Here is a 27116-nt window from a genome sequence, read left to right as displayed (position 1 = left end):
CATGTGCTTCAGGATCTTGCAATAATTATCCCAGGACTTAGAACTTTTTTTCTCAATATACTCACTTATACTTGAATTATGAAATCTTTTAAATTTCAAAAATATGAATTTATTAACTTATTTTTGAAACAAAAGGAGCAATCCTTTTGACTTCAGGGAGGTCATACTAAGTAATGTTTTGTGCATGAAACTCAATGGATTGTTATCATTTGCTTGAGTTCTCTGATTAAGGTACTTCCATGCCTGAAAATTGGCAGATTCTCAATTTCTGTTACTGTCATAGTCAAATATAAGAAACAAACTTGTGTAGACGTGTTACAGGGTTTTCCCTAGACTGCCAAGTTCTGGGGCTGCTATAACCTCCAATGATCTGGCAAAAGACCAAGAGCTTTTCTATGACAATAGAGACAGTCAACATAGAATAATTTCCCACTTGTTCTTTCTGGGTGAGATTTCTGAGTTTAGGAAGGCATATGCTGAATGATACAGCACCTGATGAGAAGGGAAAGAAAAAAGAAATGGAAAAGGCAAAGCACTGTATGACATGGGGTCACAACTGCCAATTGACCCTTTGCCCTCCATTCTGTAGGGTAATGGGTAATTGTGACTTTTTTTTTTCATAAAAATGATTCTGAGCTTGGACTATTCATCCTCATCCTCATCCTCATCACTGTTGTTATTATCTTCATCAGAAATATCATCATTATCATCCTCTTCATCCTCTTCGTCATCTTCATCATTGTCATCATCTTCCGTATTTATCTTTCCTGAAAGCACGTCCTCAATCCAGTCTTCTAGCTCTTCAGCAGTGGGCAGATCATCATCGTCTGAAATCTCCATCCAAACGCTGTCAGCCTGCAATGAGGGGCAGAACAAGTGAGTGGGTGAATGAGAGAGAAAAAGCATAAATGCAAAATACACAAAGTTACCCTAGCCACACTGGAAGTTTCCAAGTAACCATGCTGATAGGTGTTCCGTTCATTTCTACTTATCAGAAATGTGTTTACTTTGCTAAGTGTCAACCCAAAGTATTAGTATAATTTCAGGGAGTGAGTGATGGATTCAGGAAATTGAAAATAATTACAAATTTTACTTCTATACTATTGGTTGGCTATCAAAATACATTAATTTGAGCAAATTAAAAATTATGAATACTTCCGTGATATTAAAATTGTATTTCTCTATCTAAGTCACTTCCCCAGATGATTAAATATCTACAAAGCTAGTAATAAGATATTTCTATTTGATCCTTATACTATCTTCCATTAATTATTAATTCATTATTAACCTGCCATTAATTATGGTGGGTTCTCTTTGATTCTATGTCCATTAGTTGCCCATTATTTGTTGTATTTCCACCTTCCCACTGTGTGTATATTTTTGTGTGTGTGAGTGTGGGTGTGTGTGTGTGAGTTTGAAGGTGGATATTGCATCCTAGGCCTAAATCAAGGTCTAAAATCCCTTATGCTCTGCTAATTCATTTTAGTGTTCTTTCCCAAATCAGTTCTTCTGGGTCCAGGTTGATGAAAAACACTTCCTCATCCACATGTTTATCTTCCTGCCTTTTTGAAAACCTGATCTTTTGCCTGCAGCCATGATTCTCAGGAAATTCCCTGTACCGACTTTGAGCCACTGCTGCTCATCGCCTTCCATGAAATGAGAGCTCCAGCTGTGAATCTCCTTGTGTAATCAGACCTTGATGTTGGCTTCAGGGAAAACACAGAGGATTGTAATTGGGTAGAAAGTTCTAGATAAGCACTGAAACTGGATGAACTGGCCCAGGAACAAGTAAATGTTCTAGTGACAGGTAACCCTGAGTTTAGGGACTAGTTTGTACCAAAGGGGTAAATTTCCTGAGGTTAGGTAGGGCCAAGGATCCTGTGCATTTAATAGGAGACCAGACTCCTCCTACACAAGGTCTCAGGCTTTAGGTCTGAATTGCAGAAAGCAATAGATGGAAGGTGGCTGAGCAAATTTTTCTGGGGATACTCACGTCGGTCACATTCACCACTCCAATCTGTGGCTTGAAGAGGTCAATCTTAAAAGTCTGTTCCCAATAAGCAATAAGCTGTAGAAATAACAAAATCTCAGATTAAAGAGAGTAGGCAGAGGGCATTGTAAGAGTTCAGTCACTTCTTCTCTACTGAAATCACCTGCCATCACATCACAAAAACTAGATTCCCCCATTGGTCAGAAGCCTACAAAACAACCTTGAACACTTAGGAATTTGAAGACTTGATTTCAGCACTCAAACCATTTAATTCACTCACAGGCAGGAAACATCATAGTGCAGATCATAAAACCATATAAGAATGAAAGAGAGATAGCACAGTGGTCAGGTATTTGCCTTGCACGTGGCCAACCCAGGATGGATCCTGGTTCGATTCTCTGAATCCCTGCATCCCATATGGTCCCCTAAGCATGCCAGGAGCGATTTCTGAGCACAGAGTCAGGAGTAACACCTGAGTGCCACCGAGTGTGGCCTTAAAACCAAAACAAATAAAAAAAGAATAAAAGCTTCTGCAGCTCTAAGGAAGATTATTACAAAGGTAGTTCAAAATTGATCATCTTAATTGTTGGTGGTTTATTTTTATAGTTTGTGTGTGGCGGAAAACCATTGCCCTCCATATCTTCTTCAATGTTCCACTTGAACTTCACTTACCTTGAATCATATGTTACTCGAGATGCCGAAGAAGTGCAAAGGTGATGGCTAACCTTTTTGAGCCCGACTGCCCAAACTGCTGCACAAAACCAAAGAATTTCCTCAAAGTGCCAGCACTTTGAGTCAATTAAACCTTAATGACAAGATTTTAGTATGTAAGAACTCTTTATAAATGTTTATAGATGTATTAATCGAGCACCTTCCTGCGTACCAGCTGCAAGACCTTCGTGTGCCACTGCTGGCACGTGTGCCATAGGTTCGCCATAGTGGTACTAAGGTTTTGCATAGCCATCCCTTTGTTAAAATGACAGCACAGAAAGACATTTTTGTCATGAAAGCTCCTGCTTTGATTCACTCATATTCTGTATAGGACTGGATTTCAGTACCCCAAAGTCTCTCAATTTTGTTCACTTATTCATAATGTATTGAGTGTAACCTTTAAAACTAAGACGGTTTCTAGAAAATGATGTAGTTAGCATTTACAACCTATTGATAACTCATTTTTTCTTAACGTTGGCAGCTAGCTTTTACTTAAAGTTAAGATGAATAAGCTAGGTTCGAGTGTCTCGTAGACCTCAGCTAGTATATAATATCAGCTGCTCTCTACCTTTAAACTCACCAGGTGTCCTTTGTGTTCAGCTATGTGAAGATGGACATCTATTAGCCTCAACTTCATAAGATTGTTGAGAGGGGGAGATGAAATGCTACTGCTTTATCTATGACGGTAGTTCTAGGGGCATGAAAAATCATATGAGCTATAGTCACTTTTATTCCCATTGGGCTTATGCATTGGGAAACATGGTTTGTTGTTCTAAAAATTAAACAAAAAAATCAAAATTAAGCATAGGGGATACAGAATGATAGTACAGTGTTTAGGGCATCTGCACATGAACCTGGGTTTGATTGACCTGGTGTTCATAGTCATGGTTCCCTGAGTACTGAAGGAATAATTCCTGAACACAGGGCCCTGAGTAGCTTTAAGTGTGACACCTCCAAGAAAATTAACAAAAAGTCCCTAAGTACAGGGCTGGAGAGATAATCTAGTGGGTAAAACACTTGTCTTGCACATGACCTCTGTGTTTGTTCCTGGCACACATATGGACAAGTGTGTCATGGCATGTAGCATGGATGTCTCCATTATAAGGGAAGCGAGCCCACCAGACGTGTCTATTGGCTTTCCTGGTGCAGTGAGCTGAAATTTCCCCCAAGAAATATTTTGATCAGCAGGCCATTTGGTGGAATCAATCATAACCCCTGCTTGTATTACTGGCTATATGTCTGTCATATATATGACATGGCGGTGACATTATATCTCTTTTCTTCTTATTTGGCTTTGTCTCCCTTGCAAAACTACAAACCAAAATTCGGTCTCAGTCAATGTGCAGTCAGAGAAATTTCAGTACCAACAGCTGCTAAAGTTCCCCACTGGCTAAGTGTATTTGCAACCCAAAGGCCGGCCAGCTACCTGTTTTTCTGTTTTCAGCTTTTAGGTAGTAAACAAACAGCTCCTATCTCTCTTGTATTTTACTATTCCGGCAGGCTGCAAAATTGTAGCAAAATCAGTTTCTCTTTCTTTGTTGTAAGAACATCCTTTCTAAACTAGAACACCCCATTTTACCTTTTAGCTGGGGATTCTTTTCACCTGTATCGCCTAGTTTTTGATATGTATATTCTAGGGCCTTCTAGCATTGTCTTCCTTCTCCTAAGATTCCTTGTTTTCGCAGAAATACTTTGCATACCAGACTTGTGCTTTTAAGTCATCAGCTTGAAAAGTAAAACTGTCTCACGTCTGTTACAGATGCGGGTCCCCATTCAGTGTATTTTGTGTGGTCTATTTCATATTTGTTCATGTACCTGCTTTCTTTCCTCAAGGAAATTCATCCCCACTAGAGATGCTGAGAAACAAGACGCCTGTAGCATAACTGAGCTTCTCCAGGAGTAATCCCTGAGCATACAGTGAAGGGTAAACTCTAATCACAGATGTATGTGTCACCACAAAACCAAATGAACCAAAAGAAAAAAAAAGAGCCCCAAATTATGCACAATCAAGCCATCCTGGCTTTGGGTAATTTATAATGGCAAAGCTTTGCACCTTTGAGGTTCTTGGACTTTGGTTTGCTTTTGGGCCATACTCAGCAGTCCTTAGGGCTTACTTCTGGGTCCCCACTCAGAAATATTCCTGGTGCTATTTCATTCATATGTGGTGTCAGGTATTGAATACGGGTTGACCACGTGCAAGGCAAGTGCCTACCCTCTATACAATCTCTCTGGTCCTGAGTTCTTGTACTTTAAATGTGGGCCAAACACTTCAAAGTGCAAAGACCCCGAAGGACTTGTTGAATATCACACACTGGATCTCTGTCCTTGAAAAGGATGAGCCTTCTCCCAAGGAATTGCTGAATTCTGCAAAATGTCCATGTTCATCACTTAACAATGCTAAGTTGGTTGCCACAGAATGATATTCTCTGCACAGAAAAATGCAAGAGATTTGGGAAAACGGGAGCGATGGGACCATGGGAACTTAGAGCTGCTAGTAGAGAAGTATTTTGTACAGTTTCCTAGAAGGCAAAGATATTCCTATTCTTTAGCAAGTGAGAACAGTAAATCCCCCTATGTCAGCACTAACTCCAAGTTCAGTAGGACTCAGTCTCCATAATAGTAAGAAACAGGTCACTGTTGACTGTAAATTTTCTCCAATCTCCTTAATTTCCTACCTTCAAGCTTCAGAGGTTCATGATGAACCAAAGATAGACTATCTAGGTATCCACAGGCCCAATCAAGGCAACTCACCAGAGGGAAGTCGTCTGGATCTATCCACACGATGCTCAGGTCAGGGTTGTCAGTATTATCCCGGGCCACCTGCTTCAAGATCTCGAGGAATTCATAGCCATCTGCAGCAGGATTCAAGAAGGTTAAGTACCCCCCTGCACGGACTTGGCTTCCCTCCCCGAGAATAGGCAGTATGAAAATGTCTTAGGCCCCTGGAAGCATACCCTCAATTACAGGATTATTTTCTGGAATGAGTCAGAGAGAATTGTAGCCACAAAGCAGCTTACTCCAAGGCAACAATCAAAGTTTTGAATAAAGAAACCTTCAGTTCAGAGTAAAGCACCATCTGCTCATCTGTATGACACTGAGTGTAAGAAGAACAACCTCCTTGCTGAGGAGTCTCCCAAGTCCTCAGAGGTTGATGCAGACAATCACAATGGATCATTAATTCACTCTTGGATTTGATCATCACCTTTGCTCTATGCACCTAGTAACGCAGTTAGCCTGCACTCATGGCTATTGCTAACCTGGGCTTTTTAAGACCTTCAAACTAAGAGAGCTCCTGTGTTGTCTTTTGTATTTTGGGCAACATCTGGTAGTGCTCAGGGGCTGTTCTCAAGCTCAGTGCTAGTAGCTTCCTGTCATGTGTGGAGACATGTTTCTTCAGGATGGAGCACAGGCTTTGCAAGCAGGAGGCTCTGGCTCCAACCCATGAGTGAGCTTCCACTTGCCTTTGGTTTCTAAGCTTTGGAATAGTGGAACTTTCCTGGTCTTTGCCAAGCTTCATTGCCCCAAGCAGAGGTGACTCAGAGGAAAAGCATAGACATGCCTTCTCCTGAACTTCAAAAACACAGAATTAAAAAAAAAAATAGAAGTCTAAGTCAAGAGCCCGAGTTACAGTGGGCAGGGCATTTGACTTGCATGCAGTATTCCATTCCATCTCAAATGGCTCCCTGAGAACTCACCAGGAGTGATTCCTGAGTGCGGAGCCAAGAGTAACCCCTGAGCATGGACAAGTATGGCCCACCAACCAAACAAACAACACACCACCACCAACAACAACAACTAAGAAATTTATATCATTGATCAGAGTGATAGAACCAGATACCCCATAGCGGGCTGATCAAAGTTCAATCTCCAGCATCACAGGTAGTCCTCAGGGCATTGTCAGGAGTGTTTACAAAACTAGAAGTAAACCCTCAGCACAGCTGGGCGTAACTAATAAAAAAGCCAAAACAAGATGTCTAAATCTCAAAGGAGGAGGAGCAGAAAATAGATGGCATAAACAAAGATTTTGAACACCTGTTCGTAGAAGAAGCAGCATCGCAGAAAGCAGTGTGGGCTTGAGTGACTATGCGCATGTGCAGATATTCCTGCATGGGAGCCCGGGGTGGTGGTGGTGGTGGTAGTGTTCTGTCCTCACTCAGAAATGCCACCATCTCAAGGACCCTAGACAAGAAGGCACTTGGCCTTTGCTGCAAAATGAAACTTATGAAAATAGCAAGACCCCCTAATATCTTGGGGATAGTGCTGGTTTCAGGAACACTGGAGCAGAACGCTCTGTTGGGAAATTCTAGTGTACTCCTAAGTATTCATAGCACAGCCTCGGCAGCATGATGGCAGACATCATACATAACCCAGAGCCTGGGGCCAGAGCAATGGCGCAGTGGTAGGGCGTTTGCCTTGCACGCGGCAGATCCAGGATGGACCTTGGTTCGATCCCTAAAATCCCATATAGTCCCCCAAGACAGGAGTAACCCCTGAATGTCAATGAGTGTGGCCCAAAAAATCCCCCCCCCAAAAAGAACCCTGTGGTTATGAGAAGCAAGGAGGACATTGTGGGTGCAAATCTGTTATTGGTTATAGAAGGGGCAATGGGTATGGACCAGGAGCAAGGGCTGGAAGCTAGAAAGGAGGGTTTAGGGTGTGTAGGGGACAGTTGCAGTGATGCTGGCCATCCTTCAATGCCCAAAATATTCTTTAAATTGCTAGCTGGATATGGGGACATTTTATCATCAGAGCCAGTTCCACCCTTCTAATGATAGGACTTAGGTCCTTATCTAGACAATGAAATTCCATGCCTTGCCTACTTGAGTTTTTTCTTTGATATTTTATTAATCAAATCTATATTTAAGCACCTTGATTACAAGTATGTTCATAGTTGGGTTCCGATCATAAACAGAATACTTGATTTTGTGGTGTAAAAAATTTTTTTAAGTTTTTTCCATGTTCTACTTTTTCTTTATTTCTTTAAAGTAATACCTTTACACACCATAATGGCAAACTTATTTGTAGTTGGGTTTCAGCCATAAAAAGAACACCCCCTAATTCACTGTCTCTTTGTACCTTAAACATAACTGTGGGAGATTTGTACTTCATATTGGTCACAATCAAAATTATTTAAAAACAAAACACAACAAAAAGAACACCCTCCTTCACCAGTGAAATTTCTGCCTTTGCCACAGGTATCTCAACAGCTGCTATACTAACTCAAAATCAGTTTAGTGCAGCAACTGCTATTTTGTACCAAAGGTTCTCTTCTTCTCAAGGGGGTGTCCCAACCAAGTTGACTGTCTGTGGCCTTCCTTCTCTTGGGTTGGCCAATCTTTGTTTGGCTCCTTGTGGCCTCTTCGTATAGATTTTTTCTCTGCACTTCCTCCTCTCTAATACATTTCCCAGCAAAATGTACACTGTTCTTGGCAGCTCTGCTTCAAGTAGGTGGAGTGATTGTAAACACAGCTAAATTCCACTGATTCAGCAGCCTGCGTCCCTCAGGCACTTTACCTGAAAAGCAGAAGCATCTCAAGCATAGAAAGGGGTCTTGGGGGGGTCTTCAGCCCCTTTCCGTGGATATAGAAATTGTCTTGGAAATTCTGCGCTCTAAATTAGATCCTGTGATCGAGTTTTATTTAATAAAATCAAGTGTTATTTAATAAAATAGCAATTTTATTATTTATTATCATGTGTCAGGTTCATTATTTTTGGGTGGAGGTAGAGTTATTCCTGCAACTTGTAGGCATGATCCATAGGATCAAATCCCTCTAAGTGCCTCTATTTGGACAATATAGATATCCTTCACTGTCACTGTGTCATTGGAATGGAGAGAGGGTATCCCATGGCATCTAGATTTATATGGACCATACATAGGCTACAGGGGTAGCACCCACAGCCAAATACCACCAGCCACTACTTTCTGCAGCAGAGAGGGAAGGGCTGGTAACAGATGGGGTTGAGAAGGGGCTGGAACAATAGTACAGTGGATAGGGCATTTGCGTCCAACTCCATTTCAATCCCTGATACCCCATATGGTGTCCCTGAGTCCTCCTAGGTATGATCCCTATGTACAGAACCAGGAGTAAGCTCTGAGTACTACCAGGTGTGCCCCCCTCAAACAAACAAACAAACAAACAAACAAAAAACAGATGGAAGTCACCAGCAGTATTCTGGGAGAGACCTCAATAGATCAGAAATTCCCCCCAAAAAGGAAATGCCACTGCCACTACACAGTCTGTTTTATCTGTCTCTTCTCTTTTACTACTGTCTTCTTCTCCCACATACCCTCTTTTTTTCTCCCATCCTTTCTCCTTCTACTCTCCATAGTTTCCTGATCAATGCCCACTGGTTTGTCTTTGCATCTTATTTCATGGGTATCGCTTTTGTAGTCTTGTATTATGCACATGGATATATCCAATACTGCCCCCCCTTTCCTTTTTGCTTCCCCCTCTTGGCATAGGTTTCTTCTATTCCTTGTAGTTTGTTGGGATCGACAATATTTTATTCATTTTTGCATAGTACAATAATGATCCATTCGTTGCATGAGAAAACACATTTTTATCTTTTTTCTTGATAATTTCAGGCCTGACATTCTTTGCTGTTTATAACTCATGGTGAGTGAAGAAATCTTCTGCAACTAAATGAAATCTGCTACTTCATCAGCTTTCAACTGGTCAGTCTCAGACACAGGCCCTGAGTTCTTTTTTTTGGGTGGGGGATTTTTGGGGCCACATTCATTGACATTCAGGGGTTACTCCTGTCTCTGCATTCAGATCACTCCTGTCTTGGGGGACTATATGGGATTTGGGGGATCGAACCAAGGTCTATCCTGGATCTGCCGCGTGCAAGGCAAACGCCCTACCGCTGCGCCATTGCTCTGGCCCCAGGCTCTGGATTATGCATGGTGTCTGCCATCCTGCTGCCGAGGCTGTACTTATGAATACTCACTGAGCACTGGGTACAGAGACTGGCTACAGAGAATTTGAATCATTACCTCTAGTCTTGGAGCCAAGAGAAAATTTTATTATGCCTGTTTTACTTTTGTGTGTTATTTTATTTGGTTGGAGGGCCACACTCAGTGGTGTTCAGGGGATACTTTTGGCTCTGTGCTAAGGTTAAAGGGCATCTATCCTGGCAGTGTTCGAGAAACTATGCAGTGCTAGGAATAAAATTGGGGCCTACCCTGTGCAATGCCAGCATTCAGTGTATGCTATTTCCATTTTAAAGAAGATTGAATTAAGTATGGGAATGTCTCAATCTGGTGAACAGTGGTTGACAGGGCCCGAATAGCCTCTCTGTCTCTCCTCTCTTCCTCTCCCCCCCCCCCTCTCTCTCCTGGGTATGTCTCCCACAGACAGACTGGGTAGTGTGTAAACCGGAGGGCCCCTGTAGAAGCAACATGGATTATTTCCTCTGTACTCTCTCTCTCTCTCCCTTCTCTCTCTCTCTCTCTCTCTCTCTCTCTCTCTCTCTCTCTCTCTCTCTACCCTCTCTCTCTCTCTCTCTCTCTCTCTCTCTCTCATCAATCTTCCATTTAAGTTTCTGTCTGTTTCTTCCTTTTGGGTGCCAAGAGTTATGTTCTCACGAGATAAATAGATCCCAGTGCCAAGAGCCTGTGTGAGTGGACAGGCAGCTTTCGCCTCTTCCTCACTAAGGTTTCAACCTAGTAGCCAGACCTAGTGGACTCAAAACGTGGAGTTGCCCAGAAGCACATCAAACCTCTGAACTTTCATTTTCTCATCTGTAAAATATCTCCTGAAAGAGGGGAGACCCAGAAATACTTGATATGTGCTAGGTACTTAAACCAAAGTTTACTTTTGGTGTGGAGCAACTGTCCCATATGAATGAGCAGTTTAAAATGTAAAGCTCCATAAACAAGTCCTCCTGTTTGAGACATTTTTCTTTCCTCCTTCCCTCTTTCCCTCCCTCCCTCCTTCCCTCCTTCCCTCCCTCCTTTCTTTCTTTCTTTTCTCTTTCTTTCTTTTCTTTCTTTCTTTCTTTCTTTCTTTCTTCTTTCTTTCTTTCTTTTCTTTCTTTCTTCTTCTTTCTTTTCTTTCTTTCTTTTTCTTTCTTTCTTTCTTTCTTTCTTCTTTCTTCTTTCTTTCTTTCTTTCTTTCTTTCTTTCTTTCTTTCTTTTTCTTTTCTTTCTTTTCTTTCTCTTTCTTTCTTTCTTTCTTTCCTTTCTTTCTTTCTTCTTCTTTCTTTCTTCTTTCGTTTTACTTTCCTTTCTTTCTTCTTTCTTTCTTTCTTTCGTGCTCATCATACCCAGAGATACTCACAGGTCACTCCTGACTTTGTGGTCAGAAATCACTCCTGTCAAGCTTTGGGGACCATATGGGATGCTGGGTGATCAAACCCAGTGGTGGCCACATACAAGGCAAAAGACCTACCTACTGTTCTATCACTACAACATCTGAGGCCTTTCTTGGGGCGTGAGAGAAGGGGCAGCATGATAGTATAGTGGGAAGGGTATATGCCTTGCATATGGCAAAACCAGGTTTTGACATCCAGCATTTCATATGGTTCCCTGAGCACCAGAAATAATCTTTGGGACAGAGTCAGAGTAAAACCCCTAACATTTGTGGGTGTGTGCCCCCACACCTACAAAAACAAGAATAAGACTTTGGGATGATCCTTCTATAGAGCATTCCTTTACAGCCCCATAGAGGTCCATCCTATTTGAGCATTTCTGGTTTTTGGGCAATAACCCAAATAACCCTGGAGACCACCATGCAGCAGGTACTTGTGCAAACATGCTAGCTTGCATCCCTTTCATCAAATGTTCTAAAGAAGACGTAGGCCAATGCAGACACAGAGTGGCAGCAGGAGCCACTCTTCCACTTTCAGACCTGTCAGACAGATGCAACAGAGGTGTTTAGAGCACAAGAAAGCCCTGGAGGAGAAGCCAGGGAGGAGTAGGCCAGGAGGAGAAGCACCCAGGGTGAGGGCAGGGGCCTGTGCTCTGCAGAGGTGCGAAACTCTGCAAAGATGGGAACACTTCAGAGGTGTAGTCACTCTGACCATGTGAGCTCTGCAAAAATTCAAACATAGCAGAGGAATGAGCTCTGCAACAGAGGTGTGAGCACACAGATTTGTGACTGCAAAAGTATGAGTGTGAGTGCTGCAAAGGAGTGGCTGCTGCAGAAATGTGTACTCCGCCCAGCTGTCAATACTGCAAAGGGAAGAATACTGCAGAGATTTGAGTGTTTTCTAAAAATAAACTCTGGTCCAGGAAATCAGTCCTGGGGACCCCAAGTCTCTTTACAAGGTGACTGTCGTGTCAATTCAGAATCTCCATCCTAGGACATGCTGGGACCTCAGGACAGACATCGGTTGACACTCTCATCTTTTTTTTTTTTGGAGGAAGGCCACACCAGGTGATGCTCAAGAGTTACTCCTGATTCTGTGCTCAGAAATCACTTCTGGCTTGGGGGACCCTATGGGAAGCCGGGGAATCGAACCATGGTCCATCCTAAGTCATCCACGTGCAAGGCAAACACTCTACCACTACTCCACTGCTCAGGCTCCAATTGAAGCTCTCCATCTTAGGACAGCAGGACAGAATGTTTATGTTGGCAGCCAGGGGTTGGGGAGAAGACATGAACTTCTCCTGAAATAAATTTTTAGGTACCCTGTAATACTATAATACTGCTTTTCCATCTCCTTTCTGCAGCTCTGACTGCTCCCTGGCCCACCAACATGGCCCCAACAACACATTAGTTTGTTCACAGTTCAGCTCTCTAGCAGCTGGGTGGTCCAACCTGCAATAGTCAGAATAGCCACCAACCATTTTAATTTGTACCTTGGGTTTCGTTTTCTTTTTTGGTTTTTAAGGGTCACACCTGGTGATGCCCAGGGATTACTTCTTCCTCTGCACTCAGCAGTGGCTCTTGGCAGGCTTGGGGACTGAATGGGATGCTGGGATTCCAATCAGGGTCTGTTCTGTATTGACCATGAGTGCAAGGCAAACACCCTACCACTGCACTATAGCCTCGGTCCCTTCTCCTAAGATTGGAGGTGCAGATTTCCACTTGATTCCAGCAAGCAACTTGTCTTTCTCACTGAATAGTGGGATAAACTAGTCTCTGGGGCTGGAGAGATAACATGGAGGTAAGGCATTTGCCTTGCATGAAGAAGGTTGGTGGTTCGAATCCCGGCATCCCATATGGTCCCCTGAACCTGCCAGGAGCGATTTCTGTGCATAGAGCCAGGAGTAACCCCTGAACACTGCCAGTTGTGACCCAAAAACCAACCAAACAAACAAACAAAAAAACAAACTAATCTCTCCTTCCTGGAGCTGTAGGCTTACAAGGACACACAGGAAGTCTTCATCATTATCTTCTACATCATCATCATCATCATGACGTCATCCAGAAAGTCTACTAGGATTTGAATCTTGATTTTCATACAGTGAGTGATTTAAGCAAAATGTGTTGCTGTTTTGACCCCCCAAGAGGTGGGTTTTTGTTTTTTGTTTTTTTTAGGAGACTCAGAAGACTGGGATCATTTCCATTCAGCCTAAGGCACACACCGTTCCTCAAGGCTTTACCAGGTGTGGCTGTTGCTTTTGGTGGTGACTCTCTGGGGGGGGGGGGGCATTGCTTAGGGCATCGGGCCAGGATAGCAGGTAGTAAGAAAGAGCAAAGGAACCCTAACACTTCTGTCTAGACAGGAATGGAATTCCTAGCCTTGCAGCCAGGCCTCTCAGCCCTGTTACACATCACTGACCCTTGGGTAATGACTGACCAGCAAACACTTGCTCAGAAAAACCTTTTCCTTTCTCTTCCAGAAGCCAACCTGGTCCTCTCTCTCTTTTTTTTTTTTTTTTTTTGCTGGGTGCGGTGGGAGGGGCATGGGGAGGATTCCAGCTCCTCCCCCATTCCCCAAACCTCAGAGCATTTCTCCCAGCTTCCCAGTAACATGCCCCAGCTTGGGCTCTTGTGGGGAAAGGCAAAGCTTTGGGCCCAGGGATATTTGTGTAGGGAGGAGGTGGAAGTCCTTTCAGGAGCTTGATTCATTGCAGCAACAATCTCTGTCAAACAGGTTCCTGCAGCTTCTTGGAGGCCTCTTTGTTCCATTGTTCCTGAGAGCCAGACAGGCCTCATAATCTTGGAAGGGGCAGGTGGGTGGGTGGAGGGAATGAAGCCCCCTGGAGTCTGGCCAGCTTGCTGCTGCTGATGGCGACTTCATTTCTGTCCATACAACATCACGGATCTGATTCTGTTTGATTACACCTTGTAGATTTGGGGCAACTGGCTTGTTTCCTACTTGCTTCTCCCAGGGGTGCAGAGGAGAGGCCAGAATCTATGCAAAGAATCTGGAACCACATTGGTATTCCTTTTTTTTTTTTTTTTTTGTCTGTTCGTTTTCAGACACGGATTGACTATTGTCATTAACTTTTCAGGTCCCATTAACTTTGCAAGTCGATAAGAGGAAAATGGGGTTTCCCCCCAAATGTTCAAACACTGAACTACAGAAAATTGGAGGGCAGGAAGGCACAGATCATTTAGAGTTTAGGCTTGGTTTTAATACAATGAAATATTATTTGGCTCTTTTAAAGAAATGAAGCATAGATAGATGCTATAGGTCAGATGAATCTTGAAAACATTGTGTTTGGGTTAAAAAAAAACTCAGGTACAAAGTACATGATTCGATTTATATTTAGAATCTATATTTGGCAAATTCATAGACCCAGAAAGTATGTTTGTGGTGGTTAGTATAAAAAGAGAAGGCGCTTATGACTGCCGAATGATAGGGGATTCCTTTAGGCAGATATGCAGTTGTTTTGGAATTAAATAGTGGAGATGTTTGCAAGCCTGTCTGAATGTTCTCATGAAAATCCACTCTATAAAACGAATGCTAGAGTTTGTGGATTCTAGCTTTTTAAAAATTATATTTAAAAGGTGGGTTTTAGCCCATAAAAACCTAGAAAGGGGTCAAAGAGATATCACAAAGGTATGATTCTTGATTTGCATGCAGTTGAGGGGATTCAATCCCTGGCTATGACCATATATAGTTTCCCAAGCACTGCCAGAATTGATCCCTGAGTACCATCAGATGCCCCCGAAACAAGAAAGAAAAAAAGGAAGAAAGGACGGTAGGAAGAAAGAAAGGAAGTAAGGAAGGGAGGGAGGAAGGGAGAAGGGAGAGAGAGATAGAGAAGGGAGGGATAGTATAAAAGATAGGGAGAAAGGGAGAGAGAAGGGGTGAAAGGAGAAAGGAAGGTAGAGCAGGAAATGAGTGAGGGAGGAAAGAAGGTGAAAGAAAGAAAAAGAAAAAATAACTAGAGAAATAAAAAAGCAAAAAAGAGGAAGAGGAAGAAAAAAAGGAAGGGAGGAAGGAAGAATGGAGGGAAGGAGAGAGGAAAGGAGGGAGGCAAGGATGGAAGAAAGAAAGGAAAGAAGGAAGAAAGGGAGCAAAATAGGAAAGGTAATAATGCATAATAATATGCTAGTTGGTCTGACAATAAAGAGTTGTATCAGTCTCAGCAAGCCATCAGCCTATCTACTCCCACAATCGACATTTACTAAAAGGCCTACTATGTGATGGGACATCATGTAAGAGCCAGACATATTCTAGTCAACAAGAGTCTTGTGCTTCTTTTATGACCTGCCCTATTCATTGTGCCCTTTAGGACAGTGACACTTCTCAGAGTTCCTGGTTGTTTATATATTTTTTTTTATTTGTCTCCATGCATGGACAAGTGGTTGAGGCTCCCCAAAATACCAGTTACTTCTCCATTACCTGGAACAACATTTCCAAAACCAACTAGCACATCCGATTTTGCCTCAGAGCTTTGTAAGTTTAAGGTTCCTAAAGATCCTAATGTTTTGGTCAACCCAAAAGAGGGTACTGGTAGGTATAGCTTTATCTTCTATAAGATTTCAGTCTAAGATCTATGACTGCTTACTCAGCCTAAAGAAAATCCCCTGTCTTCTCTACTTTCCTTCTAGATTGTTTCCTTCTAGGATGTTTCTCAACACAACTCTGTACAATCTCTACTTGCACATTCCCTTTGATGACCTTCTATTTCAAAGAATTTTGTCAAAGGGAGCCAAAATGATACCATCTGGGAAATTAATGTTTTCTGTATTTCACTTCCCAAGAATGTTGATAATAGCAAAATCAGAAAAACAGTTCAGGTTCCAATATAAGACAAATGTATGTATCCATGTTTAGGGTCATTTTTCACTTTAGAAACAAGCTACTTGCTGTACCCAGTTCTGACTACTTGGGCGAATATATTTTTTATATATATATATATTTTATATATAATTTTCCTCAATACAGAAAATATTTTATAGGTCAAAGGGACAATGTTATTTTAAGGTAGGATTGAGATTTATATATACATAGGATCACAGCATTAGTAAACAAGCTAACATGAACAGAAGTTTACACACACACACACACACACACACACACACACACACACACACACACACACACCATTCTGTAAAGTTAAGATATTTTTGCACATTCCCAGGTATGTGCTCAGTGCTTCTTCCTAAATTGGCCAGTAGAATATTTGGGTTTGGCATCTTTTAGTTGCAGACTAAAATGATAATAGAGAATGGATCCCAACCAATCAGGTGACCACAAGGGGGCACTCAATATCTTGTGGTTGAGGACTGACCAGGGTAAGGAGTCCTATCTTGCTTAAAAGATTTAAAAGCAGTCTAGGAATATCTTACCTGGGTCACTCCTTTCGGCAAAGGCCACTATGTGAATTCCATTCAAATCATCTTCCTGTAAGAGGAAAGAATAAAAAGTTAAAGTCCTTTTTGCAAAGAAAGACAACTAGGTTGTCTAAATGAACTCAAGAGGAGGGAGGCCAAGGAGAGGGAAGGATGCAGCAGATCTCAAAGGAAAAAAGGAAATGACTGATGAGGAACTGCAAAGGATGCATAGATTTGATACAGGACAGAAAGACACCAAGAACACATCAGACACTAACATGGAATGAGTCCCTTTGCCTAGATCTAGTGGGTCCAGGGAATCCGCAGTGAAAGTCACAGCTCTGGGGATCCTGGTAGCTGCCCAATGAATGCTAGAATCTGTTTGTGTTATGAACTGCCACCTGCAAATATCATCAGTGATGCACCCCAATTTTTTTTTAAAGAAGCCCTCCAATGATGGTGAGGTTGGAGCATGAAATTGAAGCAAAATCCCTGCAATTTTTGTTGACATAAATGTCCGTACTTGGTGGGGTTGTGAGGCACTGCAGACCCCCAGGGCCACACCCAGTGGTGTAGGGAAGATTTTTATGCTGTCCCACACCAGATCTGTCATTAACATTCTAGATTATTCTGTGTCTCCCAGAAACATTCTGCGCTCTACCTCTGTGGGCTCTCTTCAATACCCAGGAATGCCCCCCCAAGAATGGAGACATCTGAATATATTCTGATAATTAATATAGACTGATAATATCATACTGATGGATCCTGAAATGATCTGTAACCTGGTAGCAGGTAGGAAGATCAGAGGCAAATTAGAAAGTGGGTATGTTGTACTCATGCATGAGGAAACTTAGTAAGAAAAGTTGGGGATAGATAAGCATCATGTCCAGGTGGTTCTTAGTGGACTGGGAGAGGTGTCTGCTCTGGAACCAAAAAAGTGTCTAAAGCATGTGACTGAGTGTGGGAAGAGATGATAAAGGAGACAGGGACTTGGGAAGACTATAGGTAGGGGGATCCCATGTTCCTATGTTCCGGGGCTAAATAGGTCAATGTTCATATTTCTTTTGCTTTGAATTTTTCTGTGGAAGAAGGGGCAAGAATTTGGAGCAGCTTCTGCTAGAAGAAACGTGATCCTCTGGGAAACTTGGAGAGACTAAGATGTGAGAGCAAAGCTCCCAGGACAAAGCTTTGTTGTTGCTAACCCAGAGAGAGGGAATCTAGGAGTCTCTCAACTGTTTCTGCCCACGCCCATGATCCCTGTTTCCATTTCAATTGAGTTTAACGCTGGTGCAATCCTATCTAAATGCTAATTTTTTCCTTTCTGAGTTCAGAAAGGACAAAACCCTCCCAAAAATTCTAGCAGATTAAGTGGAAAATATTATTATTAAAAAAAATAGCCAACAAGAGACTGGGCACTGTCTCAGCCCAATTCATTGAGGAATTGAATTTTGCAGCTGTGTGTATGTGTGTGTGTGTGTGTGTGTGTGTGTGTGTGTGTGTGTGTGTGCAGCTTCGCTACACTAACTCACCAGCTATCAGAAGGGTAGTCTGTGGTCTGACTGTTGTACATTTGCTTGCATTGTTAAGCAGACTATGGAGATCAGTTCTCATTAGTTCCCCCCAATGCTACTGTCTCCTGTCATCAGCAGGAAGTATGTGACATTAACTCTGTGAGGCGGATTCATTTCTGGATGCCCTTCTAGAATGCAATTGGAAATTGGTTTTAGAATTAAGAATCCATATTCATTTTCTGAGAGGCTCTTCTTCACTCTGGCTGTCATTCCAAGACATCTCTGAATGGAGCCCCCAGGCCAATAAGGAACCTTCTTTGGGGGGGGGGAGGCTCTCAAAGATTCAGCTTATGAGCCTCAGTTTATAGAGTTTTCAGGAAACTTGTTGGAAACTTAGAGCAAGAACCCATCTTATTTCAGCTCATAAACCAGGGACCCTCAGAAACTCACAGCTTGCAGACTGCACAAAAAGCCCCAAGAGGCCTTCTCTAAACCCCACTATATTTACTGCTCACCATCTAGTTGATTTTGGGGGTCCACACCCTGTGATGCTCGGGGGTTACTCCTGGTTATGCGCTCAGAAATTGCTCCTGGCTTGGGGAACCATATGGGATGCTGATGCTCGAACCCAGGTCCAACATGAGTTAGCTGCATGCAAGGCAAATACCGCTGTGCTGTTTTCCAGCCCACATCTATTTGATATTTTTTTTTTACATTTTATTACTATAGATATCATTGTTTTTGTGTGAGAATCTTCCTTTTCCAGTTAAATGGAGAGTTTGCTGAGGGAAGGGATTTTTGCCTTCTTAGAACAAGGACCTTTTTGTACCAGTAAATTTGTAAGTATGTTATTTCTAAATCTCAAATGACAGTGTTGTTGTTTTGTTTGTTTTGTTTTTTTGCTTTTTGCTTTTTTGGGGGACCACATTTGGCAATGCTGAGGGCTCACTCCTGGCTCTGCACTCAGAAAATACCCCCAGCAGGCTTGAGGCATCTTATGGGGTGCCAGAGATTGAACCCAGGTACTCTCTCGAGCCCTTATCAAATGACAGTGTTATTCCTATTTCCTGCTTAATAAAATGAAGGGACCTAGCTAAGGAAATAATTGACTGAATAATTGAAATACATTTCAGTCAATTTCAATTCATGTTTGTGTTTAGAGTCAACCATGGAGCAAAAGTGGGTGCTGAGAACTTTTACTGTCCTGCAGCTCCTTATCTACCTAAAAGTTTCCTTTCACTAAAGAATTAACTTATCATAAATCCCCTTCCCTAGAGGAAGCTAATCCTTCTTAGATAGATGTTGTCGCAAATAATTAGAGCTCCCATTAATGGCCTATTGATTTTTCCTAAAAGTCACTTGTTTTCCTCTGTATTTCACCCCAGTAACATGACAAATAATTCTTTATCCCAGTAATGTGATCTACTGACTTATCCTGGGGTTACAGTTTTTTGGGTGTGTGAATGTTCATGCATTAATGAATCATGGGAACTTTTTCTCCTTCTAATCTGACTGCTCTGAATTTTGGGTCTTCATTCCTACATATCAGAGGGCAGAGAAAACTTTCCTGTTTACATCACCAACAGTCAGAGGGCAGGATAGAGTCCATTTCCTTAGCTTTGGCTCCTTTTAGGGCCTCAGTTGGCTATTTCTCGCACCTTTTGGAGCTACCAGGCTATTGTAATAGAGTAATCATTCATCAGGATGGGGAGCAGACTGCAAAGTGGTGATGGGAACCCTGGGGTGTGGACAGCCCTGCCTTGTCTTGGCTGCTGTTGGATATTCTAAATTAAAAAAAAAAAAAGCATAGCTATCTGATTTACACAGAACAGTTCATTACTGTGTGCATCTGGGGAAGAGGGGTTGGGCCGCATGTCAAGATGCTCAAGGCTGACTTCTACGCCTGTCTGCCTGTGCTTCTGAATCCCTGAAGGTTTCCTCAGAGGCCTATGGAGCGCACCCCCCAAAAACTGCATTTTGAAGCTGCCCAGTAAGTACATTCTGGCTGCAAGGGTCGCTTGTCCAATAAGCAGAGGTCTCTGACCTGTGGAGGCTCTGCCCTGCTGTGCCTTTGTTCACTCTGAGGACTGTCAAATAGAGGCAGCAGAAGAGAACAGTCACTTCGCTTCGCGGCTGCGCACTCTTTCTAACCAATGAACCCCACCACAACACGCAGGAAAAACCACACTACAAGCGTGACAATGGGGAAACCTCACAGGCAAACACGATCCACAAAGAATGGAGACGAAAGCTCGGATGACCTAATAAATTCCAACCACCTAATTAACCTCTCAGATAAGGAGTTTAGAATAGAAATATGGAAGATGTTCTTAAAACTCAAAAAAAGCATAGATCGATCTGAAGAGAACACAAAGACAGAAATCAGAAAACTCCAAACTGAAATAACAGATCTGAAAAACACAGTTGCTCAATTGAAAATCTCAATGGATAGCCTCGCCAACAGGGTATCAGCAGCTGAGGAGAGAATCGGAGTACTGGAAGATGTGATGCAGAAAAACTCAACACAACAGAAGAAATTGGAAAAACCTTAAGACAAATGAACAGGCAATGGAAAAACTACTCAAGGAATGCGAACAGATGAAAATAGAAGTCTTTGATAAACTCAACAGAAACAACATAAGAATCATTGGAGTCCCAGAAACCCAAGAAGGAGATCTCCAGGAAGAATCAACTGTCAAAGACATCATCAAAGAGATAGTCCCAGAGTTAAAGACTACATGCAATCAAATCCTGCATGCCCGAAGAGTACCAGCTAAAAGGAGACCCAAAGAAAAACACCCCAAGACACATCTTCATTACAATGACAAATCTCATAGATATAGAATACTGAAAGCAGCAAGATCAAAAAGGGAAATTACATTCAAAGGAGGATCCCTAAGACTTACAGCAGACATGTCACAAGAAACTCTCAAGGCCAGAAGGGATATTGTGACAAGACTGGATGAAATAAATGCCTCACAGAGAATACTGCACCCAGCCCGACTCACGTTCAGGTTTGAAGGAAGAATACATAACTTCATGGATAAACAACAGCTCAGAAACTTCACAGATGATAAACCAACTTTAAAGAAAAATTGACAGGTCTACTCTAAGACAAGAGAGACCAACAAACACAGCAAACTTATCTACAAAGATGACATTAAATCCTATGACAATCATCTCCCTCAATGGCAATGGACTAAATTCACCAATTAAAAGACACAGAGTGGCAAAATGGGTCAAAAAGATGAATCCAACCTTCTGCTGCCTACAAGAAACACATCTGAATAGTCAGAACAAACATAGACTCAAAATCAAAGGCTGGAGGAAAATCATCCAAGCAAACAACACTCTCAAAAAAGCGGGGGTGGCCATATTAATATCTGATGACACCAATTTTATACTCAGAAAAGTGGTAAGGGACAAAGATGGACACTATGTACTAATCAAGAGATATGTGCAACAGGAAGAAATCAGACTATTAAACATATATGCACCCAATGAGAGAACAGCAAATTATCTAATACAATTACTGACAAATCTGAAAGAAGAAATCAATAATAACACAATAATTGTGGGAGACCTCAACACGGCCCTATCAACACTTGATAGGTCAACCAGATTTAAACCCAACAAAAAAATACTAGCCCTCAAAAAGTTATGGAAGAAAGAGGACGAGTAGATATATACAGGACACTCCATCCCAAAAAACCTGGATACACATTCTTCTCCAATGTACATGGGTCATTCTCCAGAATAGACTACATGCTGACACATAAAACATACCTCCATAAAATCAAGAGAATAGAAATCTTGCAGGCTACCTTTGCTGACCACAAGGTTCTGAAATTAAGATGTGAGGTACAAAGCCACACAGAAGAAAATCTTTAACAATTGGAAATTAAACACCCTGATACTGAATATAACCAGTGGGTCCGAGATGAAATAAAAAAGGAAATCAAAACTTTCCTGGAAACAAATGATAATGAAGAAACAAACTGCCAGAATCTATGGGACAAAGCAAAAGTGGTCTTGAGAGGAAAATTTATAGCTCTACAAGAACACATCAGGAAGGAAAAAGGGGCATACCTGAATAACTTATGACGCAGCTCAAAAATTAGAAAATGACCAACAAAAGGAACCAAAAATAGGAAGACAGAAGGAAATAACAAAGCTGAAAGCAGAACTCAATGAAGTGGAAAACCAAAAAACAATCCGAAAGATCAACGAAAGCAGAAGTTGGTTCTTTGAAAAAATAAACAAGATTGATAGACCATTGGCAAAACTCACAAAGAAAGAGAGAGAGAAAAATCTGATAACCTGTATTAGAAATGAAAAGGGGGATCACGACAGATATTTCAGAGATCCAAAGGGTAATCAGAGACTACTTTGAGAAACTTTATGCTACTAAACATGAGGACCTAGAAGAAATGGAAAAATTCTTGGACACTTATAACCTTCCACGTTTAAGTAAGGAGAATAGCATATCTAAACACCCCCAGCACTACTGAGGAGATTGAAACTGTAATCAAACATCTGCCCAAAAAGAAAAGCCCAGGTCCAGATGGATTTTCTAATGAATTTTTTCAAATCTTTCAAGAGGAGCTACTACCAATCCTAGCCAAGCTCTTCCATGAAATTGAAAAAAAACAGGAACACTCCCAAAACAGCTTTTTGAAGAGCCAACATCACCTTGATACCAAAACCAGACAGAGACACTGCCAAGAAAAGAAAATTACAGACCAATATTTCTGATGAATGCTGATGCAAAGATCTTCAACAAAATCCTAGCAAATAGGATCCAATGCATCATCAAGAAGATCATACACTACGGCCAAGTAGGTTTCATCCCAGGAATGCAGGGATGGTTTAACATCCATAATTCTATCAACATCATACACAACATCAACAACAAGAAAAATAAAAATCACATGATCATATCAGTAGATGCAGAGAAAGCATTTGATAAGGTCCAACACCCATTCTTGATCAAAACTCTCAGCAAGATGGGAATGGAAGTAACCTTTCTCAATCTAGTTGAAGCCATCTACCACAAGCCAATGGCAAATATTATCCTCAATGGAGAAAAACTAAAAGCCTTTCTTCTAAATTCTGGTACAAGACAAGACTGTCCGCTCTCACCACTCCTCTTCAACATAGTACTGGAAGTTCTTGCTATAGCGATCAGGCAAGAAAAAGATATCAAGGGAATCCAGATAGGAAAGAAAGAAGTCAAGCTCTCATTGTTTGTAGACGACATGATACTTTACTTAGAAAACCCTAAAGACTCTACCAAAAAGCTTCTAGAAACAGTAGATTCATATAGCAAGGTGGCAGGATACAAAAAATCAACCTACAGAAATCAATGGCCTTTTTTTTTTAAAATTTATTTAAACACCTTAATTACAACATGATTGTGTTTGGGTTTCAGTCATGTAAAGAACACCACCCATCACCAGTGCAACATTCCCATCACCAATGTCCCAAGTTTTTATACACCAATAATGATAGGGAAGAGATGGAAGTCAGGAAGGCAATCCCATTCAAAAGAGTGCCACACAAACTCAAATATCTTGGAGTCAACTTGACCAAAGAGGTGAAGGACCTATACAAAGAAAACTATAAAGCCCTGCTCCAAGAAATAAGAGAGAACACACGGAAATGGAAACACATACCTTGTTCATGGTTTGGCAGGATTAACATCATTAAAATAGCAATACTCCCCAAAGCATTATATAGATTTAATGCGATCCCCTAAAAATGCCCATGACATTCTTCAAAGAAGTGGGTCAAACACTTATGAAGTTCATCTGGAACAATAAACACCCTAGAATAGCTAAAGCACTTCTAGGGAAAAGGAAAATGGGAGGCATTATTTTCCCCAACTTTGAACTGTACTACAAAGAAATAGTTATCAAAACAGCATGGTATTGGAATAAAGACAGACCCTCAGATCAGTGGAATAGACTTGAGTTTTCAGACATTGTCCTTCAGACATGCATTACCTAATTTTTTTTTTTACAAAGGAGCAAGAAATCCTAAGTGGAGCAGGGAAAATCTCTTCAATAATTGGTGCTGGCAGAACTGGTTAGCCACTTGCAAAAAAGCGAACATAGACCCCCAGTTAACATCATGTACGAAGGTAAAATCCAAATGGATTAAAGACCTCGATATCAGACCTGATACCATAAGGTATATAGAACAACATGTCGGTAAAACACTCCATGACATTGAGACTAAAGGCATCTTCAAGGAGGAAACTGTGCTTTCCAAACAAGTGGAAGCAGAGATCAATAGATGGGAATACATTAAACTGAGAAGCTTCTGCACCTCAATAGAAATAGTGCCCAGGATACAAAAGTCACCCACCGAGTGGGAGAAACTATTCACCCAACACCCATCAGATAAGGGGCTAATGTCCAAAATATACAAGGCACTGACAAAACTTTACAAGGAAAAAACATCTAATCCCATAAAAAAATGGATAGAAGAAATGAACAGACACTTTGATAAAAAAGAAATACAAATGGCCAAAAGGCCCATGAAAAAAATGCTCCTCGTCACTAATCATCAGGGAGATGCAAATCAAAACAACTATGAGATACCACCTCACACCACAGAGATTGGTGTACATCACAAAGAATGAGAACAATCAGTGCTGGCGGGGATGTGGAGAGAAAGGAACTCTTATCCACTGCTGGTGGGAATGCCATCTAGTCCAACCTCTATGGAAAGCGATATGCAGATTCCTCCAAAATCTGAAAATTGAGCTCCCATTTGACCCAGCTATTCCACTCCCAGGGATATACCCTAAGAACACAAGAATACAATAAAAAAAAAACCTTCCTCACACCTATATTTATTGCAGCACTATTTACAATAGCCAGGCTCTGGAAACAACCAAGATGCCCTTCAACAGAAGAATGGCTAAAGAAACTGTGGTACATATACACAATGGAATATTATGCAGCCATCTGGAGCGATGAAGTCATAAAATTTTCCTATACATGGATGTACATGGAATCTATCATGCTGAGTGAAATAAGTCAGAGGGAGAGAGAGAGACGCAGAATAGTCTCACTCATCTATGGATTTTAAGAAAAATAAAGTCATTTTTGTAACAATCCTCAGAGACAATGAGAGGAGGGCTAGAACACCAGCTCACTTCATGAAGCTCACCACAAAGAGTTGTGAGTGCAGCTATAGAAATAACTACACAGAGAACTACCATAATCATGTGAATGAATGAGGGAACTGGAAAGCCTCTCTGGAGTACAGGTAGGGGTGGGGTGGGATGGAGGGAGATTGGGGACATTGGTGGTGGGAATGTTGTACTTGTGAAAGGGGTGTTCTTTACATGACTGAAACCTATTCACAATCATTTATGTAATCAAGGTGTTTAAATAAAAAAAAGAAATGGGGTGGGGGAAGATGAAATCTTAAAAAAAAAAAAAAGATGCTCAAGGCTTACTCCTCCTGGCTCAGTGCTCAGGGGTGGCTGCAGGTGATGCTTTTGATGTATTGTCAGGAATCAAACCAATGGGGACTTCTGCTTACAAAACAAGACTTGCAGTCTATAAAGTGTCATCCTTTTAATCCATTTCCTTTTAAGGACTAAACAAGCAAACAAATAAATAAAGAGCCTTAAAAGCTATTCCTATCTCTTCTGTAAGTATGGCCAAGTTTGACAAGGATTTCTAAGGTCATTATATGGGTATACCATAGTGGGGGTTTGGAAAGAAATAAAACAGTCTAGTTGTCCTATTTCCTACCCGAATAGATTCAATGTACAGTCCTGTCCAATAAAAAGTGGAATCTATAATAATGTGAAAAATATGAGTTCTCACCATTAATTTATATTATAGTAGAGATGTAACTCATATGTTATGTGTAAACAAAGTTTCTGATGAAGCCAGAGGGCAAACTTTCTTTCTGCTTCTGATATGGCAAGAGAAGGCCTTCCTGCAGAGCTGAGTTAGGGGTATTTGCGATGGGAGGTGACAGGACATAGGCTGATGGCCTCAGGAAAGTGACAGTAAGTCCTAGGCATGGTCTTGCTGGGTCATTGAGCCAAGCCCGAGTCACAGGTTCTATAATTGTGCAGTCTCTCTCTTTCGAAGTCAAGATGATGGAGTCTCAGTTCTTCAGAATTGAGAAAATAAAAAAAACTCAAGATGAAGGCATTGCAAAGCAGAGTTGCAATAGTCACTCTTAAATTAAAAAGATATTTTTTGACATGTAAAGCAAGGTAAGACCAAAACATGTTGCAAATTCAAGACCAATAAAGAAACATAACCACGTGAGAATTAGAGAAACAGTATGAGAGGTAAGATGCTTGCCTTGCATGTTGCTGAACTGACTCCATCCCCAGCACCACTGTCCCTTGAGCATCGTCTGGTGCCAGGGTAGTTTGAGTAATGTCAGCACTACAGGTGGATCAAACAGAACAACTTCTCTGTCCATTGCATTGAATGGCTGAGAGTACCTGGTGGGGTCCCTGGGACTTTTGAACATTGCATCCTCCATCCCAAAGGGGCATTTTTCAACTGCTGAGGCATATTTTTCTTTAATAATAAGAACGTAGGGGGGCCTGACAGATAGCACGGTGGCAGGGAATTTGCCTTGCATGCAGCCAGCCCAGGAAGGACCCAGGTTTGATTCTCAAATCCCTGATGGTCCCCTAGCCTGCTATTTCTGAGTGCAGAGTCAGGAGTAACCTCTGAGCATAGCTGGGTGTGGCCCAAAAACAAATCAATCAATCAATCAAGTTTAAAAACAAAAGAACGTAGGGGCCTGAGCAATAATAGTACAACAAATAGAGCATTTGATTTTCATGCTGCCAACCTCGATTCTACCTTTGACATCCCATATGGTGCCCTGCGCCCCATCAGGAGTGGTCTTTGAGCACAGAGCCAGGAGTAAACCCTGAGAACTGCCACACATGTTCGCTCCCCACCCCAAAACAAAACAAAACAGAACAAAAGACTGGTTTTTTGGGTTTTTTTTGGGTTTTTTTTTTGTTGTTGTTGTTTTTGGGCAACACCTGGTGATGCTCAGGGGTTACTCCTGGTTCTGCACTCCGAAATCGCTCTTGGCTTGGGGGACCATATGGGACGCTAGGGATTGAACCGAGGTCCATCCTGGGTCAGTCGTATGCAAGGCAAATTCCCTACCGCTGTGCTATTGCTCCTAAAACCAAAGACTTTTAAAGGTTAAAAATTT

At 41.7% G+C, this 27116-nt stretch overlaps 1 protein-coding gene across 1 annotated transcript in view; it reads right to left on the bottom strand.

Moving 5' to 3' along the window:
* Positions 1-642: 642 nt before the first annotated feature.
* Positions 643-27116, bottom strand: part of CASQ2 (calsequestrin 2) — a 94237-nt gene continuing 67763 nt past the window's right edge. The window contains exons 8-11 of the mRNA XM_049765978.1: positions 16399-16453; positions 5453-5553; positions 1994-2068; positions 643-855 (exon numbers count right to left, since the gene is read on the bottom strand). Of these exons, the coding sequence (XP_049621935.1) occupies positions 643-855; positions 1994-2068; positions 5453-5553; positions 16399-16453 (444 nt within the window). The remainder of the gene's footprint in view (positions 856-1993; positions 2069-5452; positions 5554-16398; positions 16454-27116) is intronic.

This window comes from Suncus etruscus, chromosome 19, assembly GCF_024139225.1.
Source record: "Suncus etruscus isolate mSunEtr1 chromosome 19, mSunEtr1.pri.cur, whole genome shotgun sequence".
Lineage (NCBI taxonomy): Eukaryota > Metazoa > Chordata > Mammalia > Eulipotyphla > Soricidae > Suncus > Suncus etruscus.
This window is presented reverse-complemented; position numbering and strand designations above follow the sequence as displayed.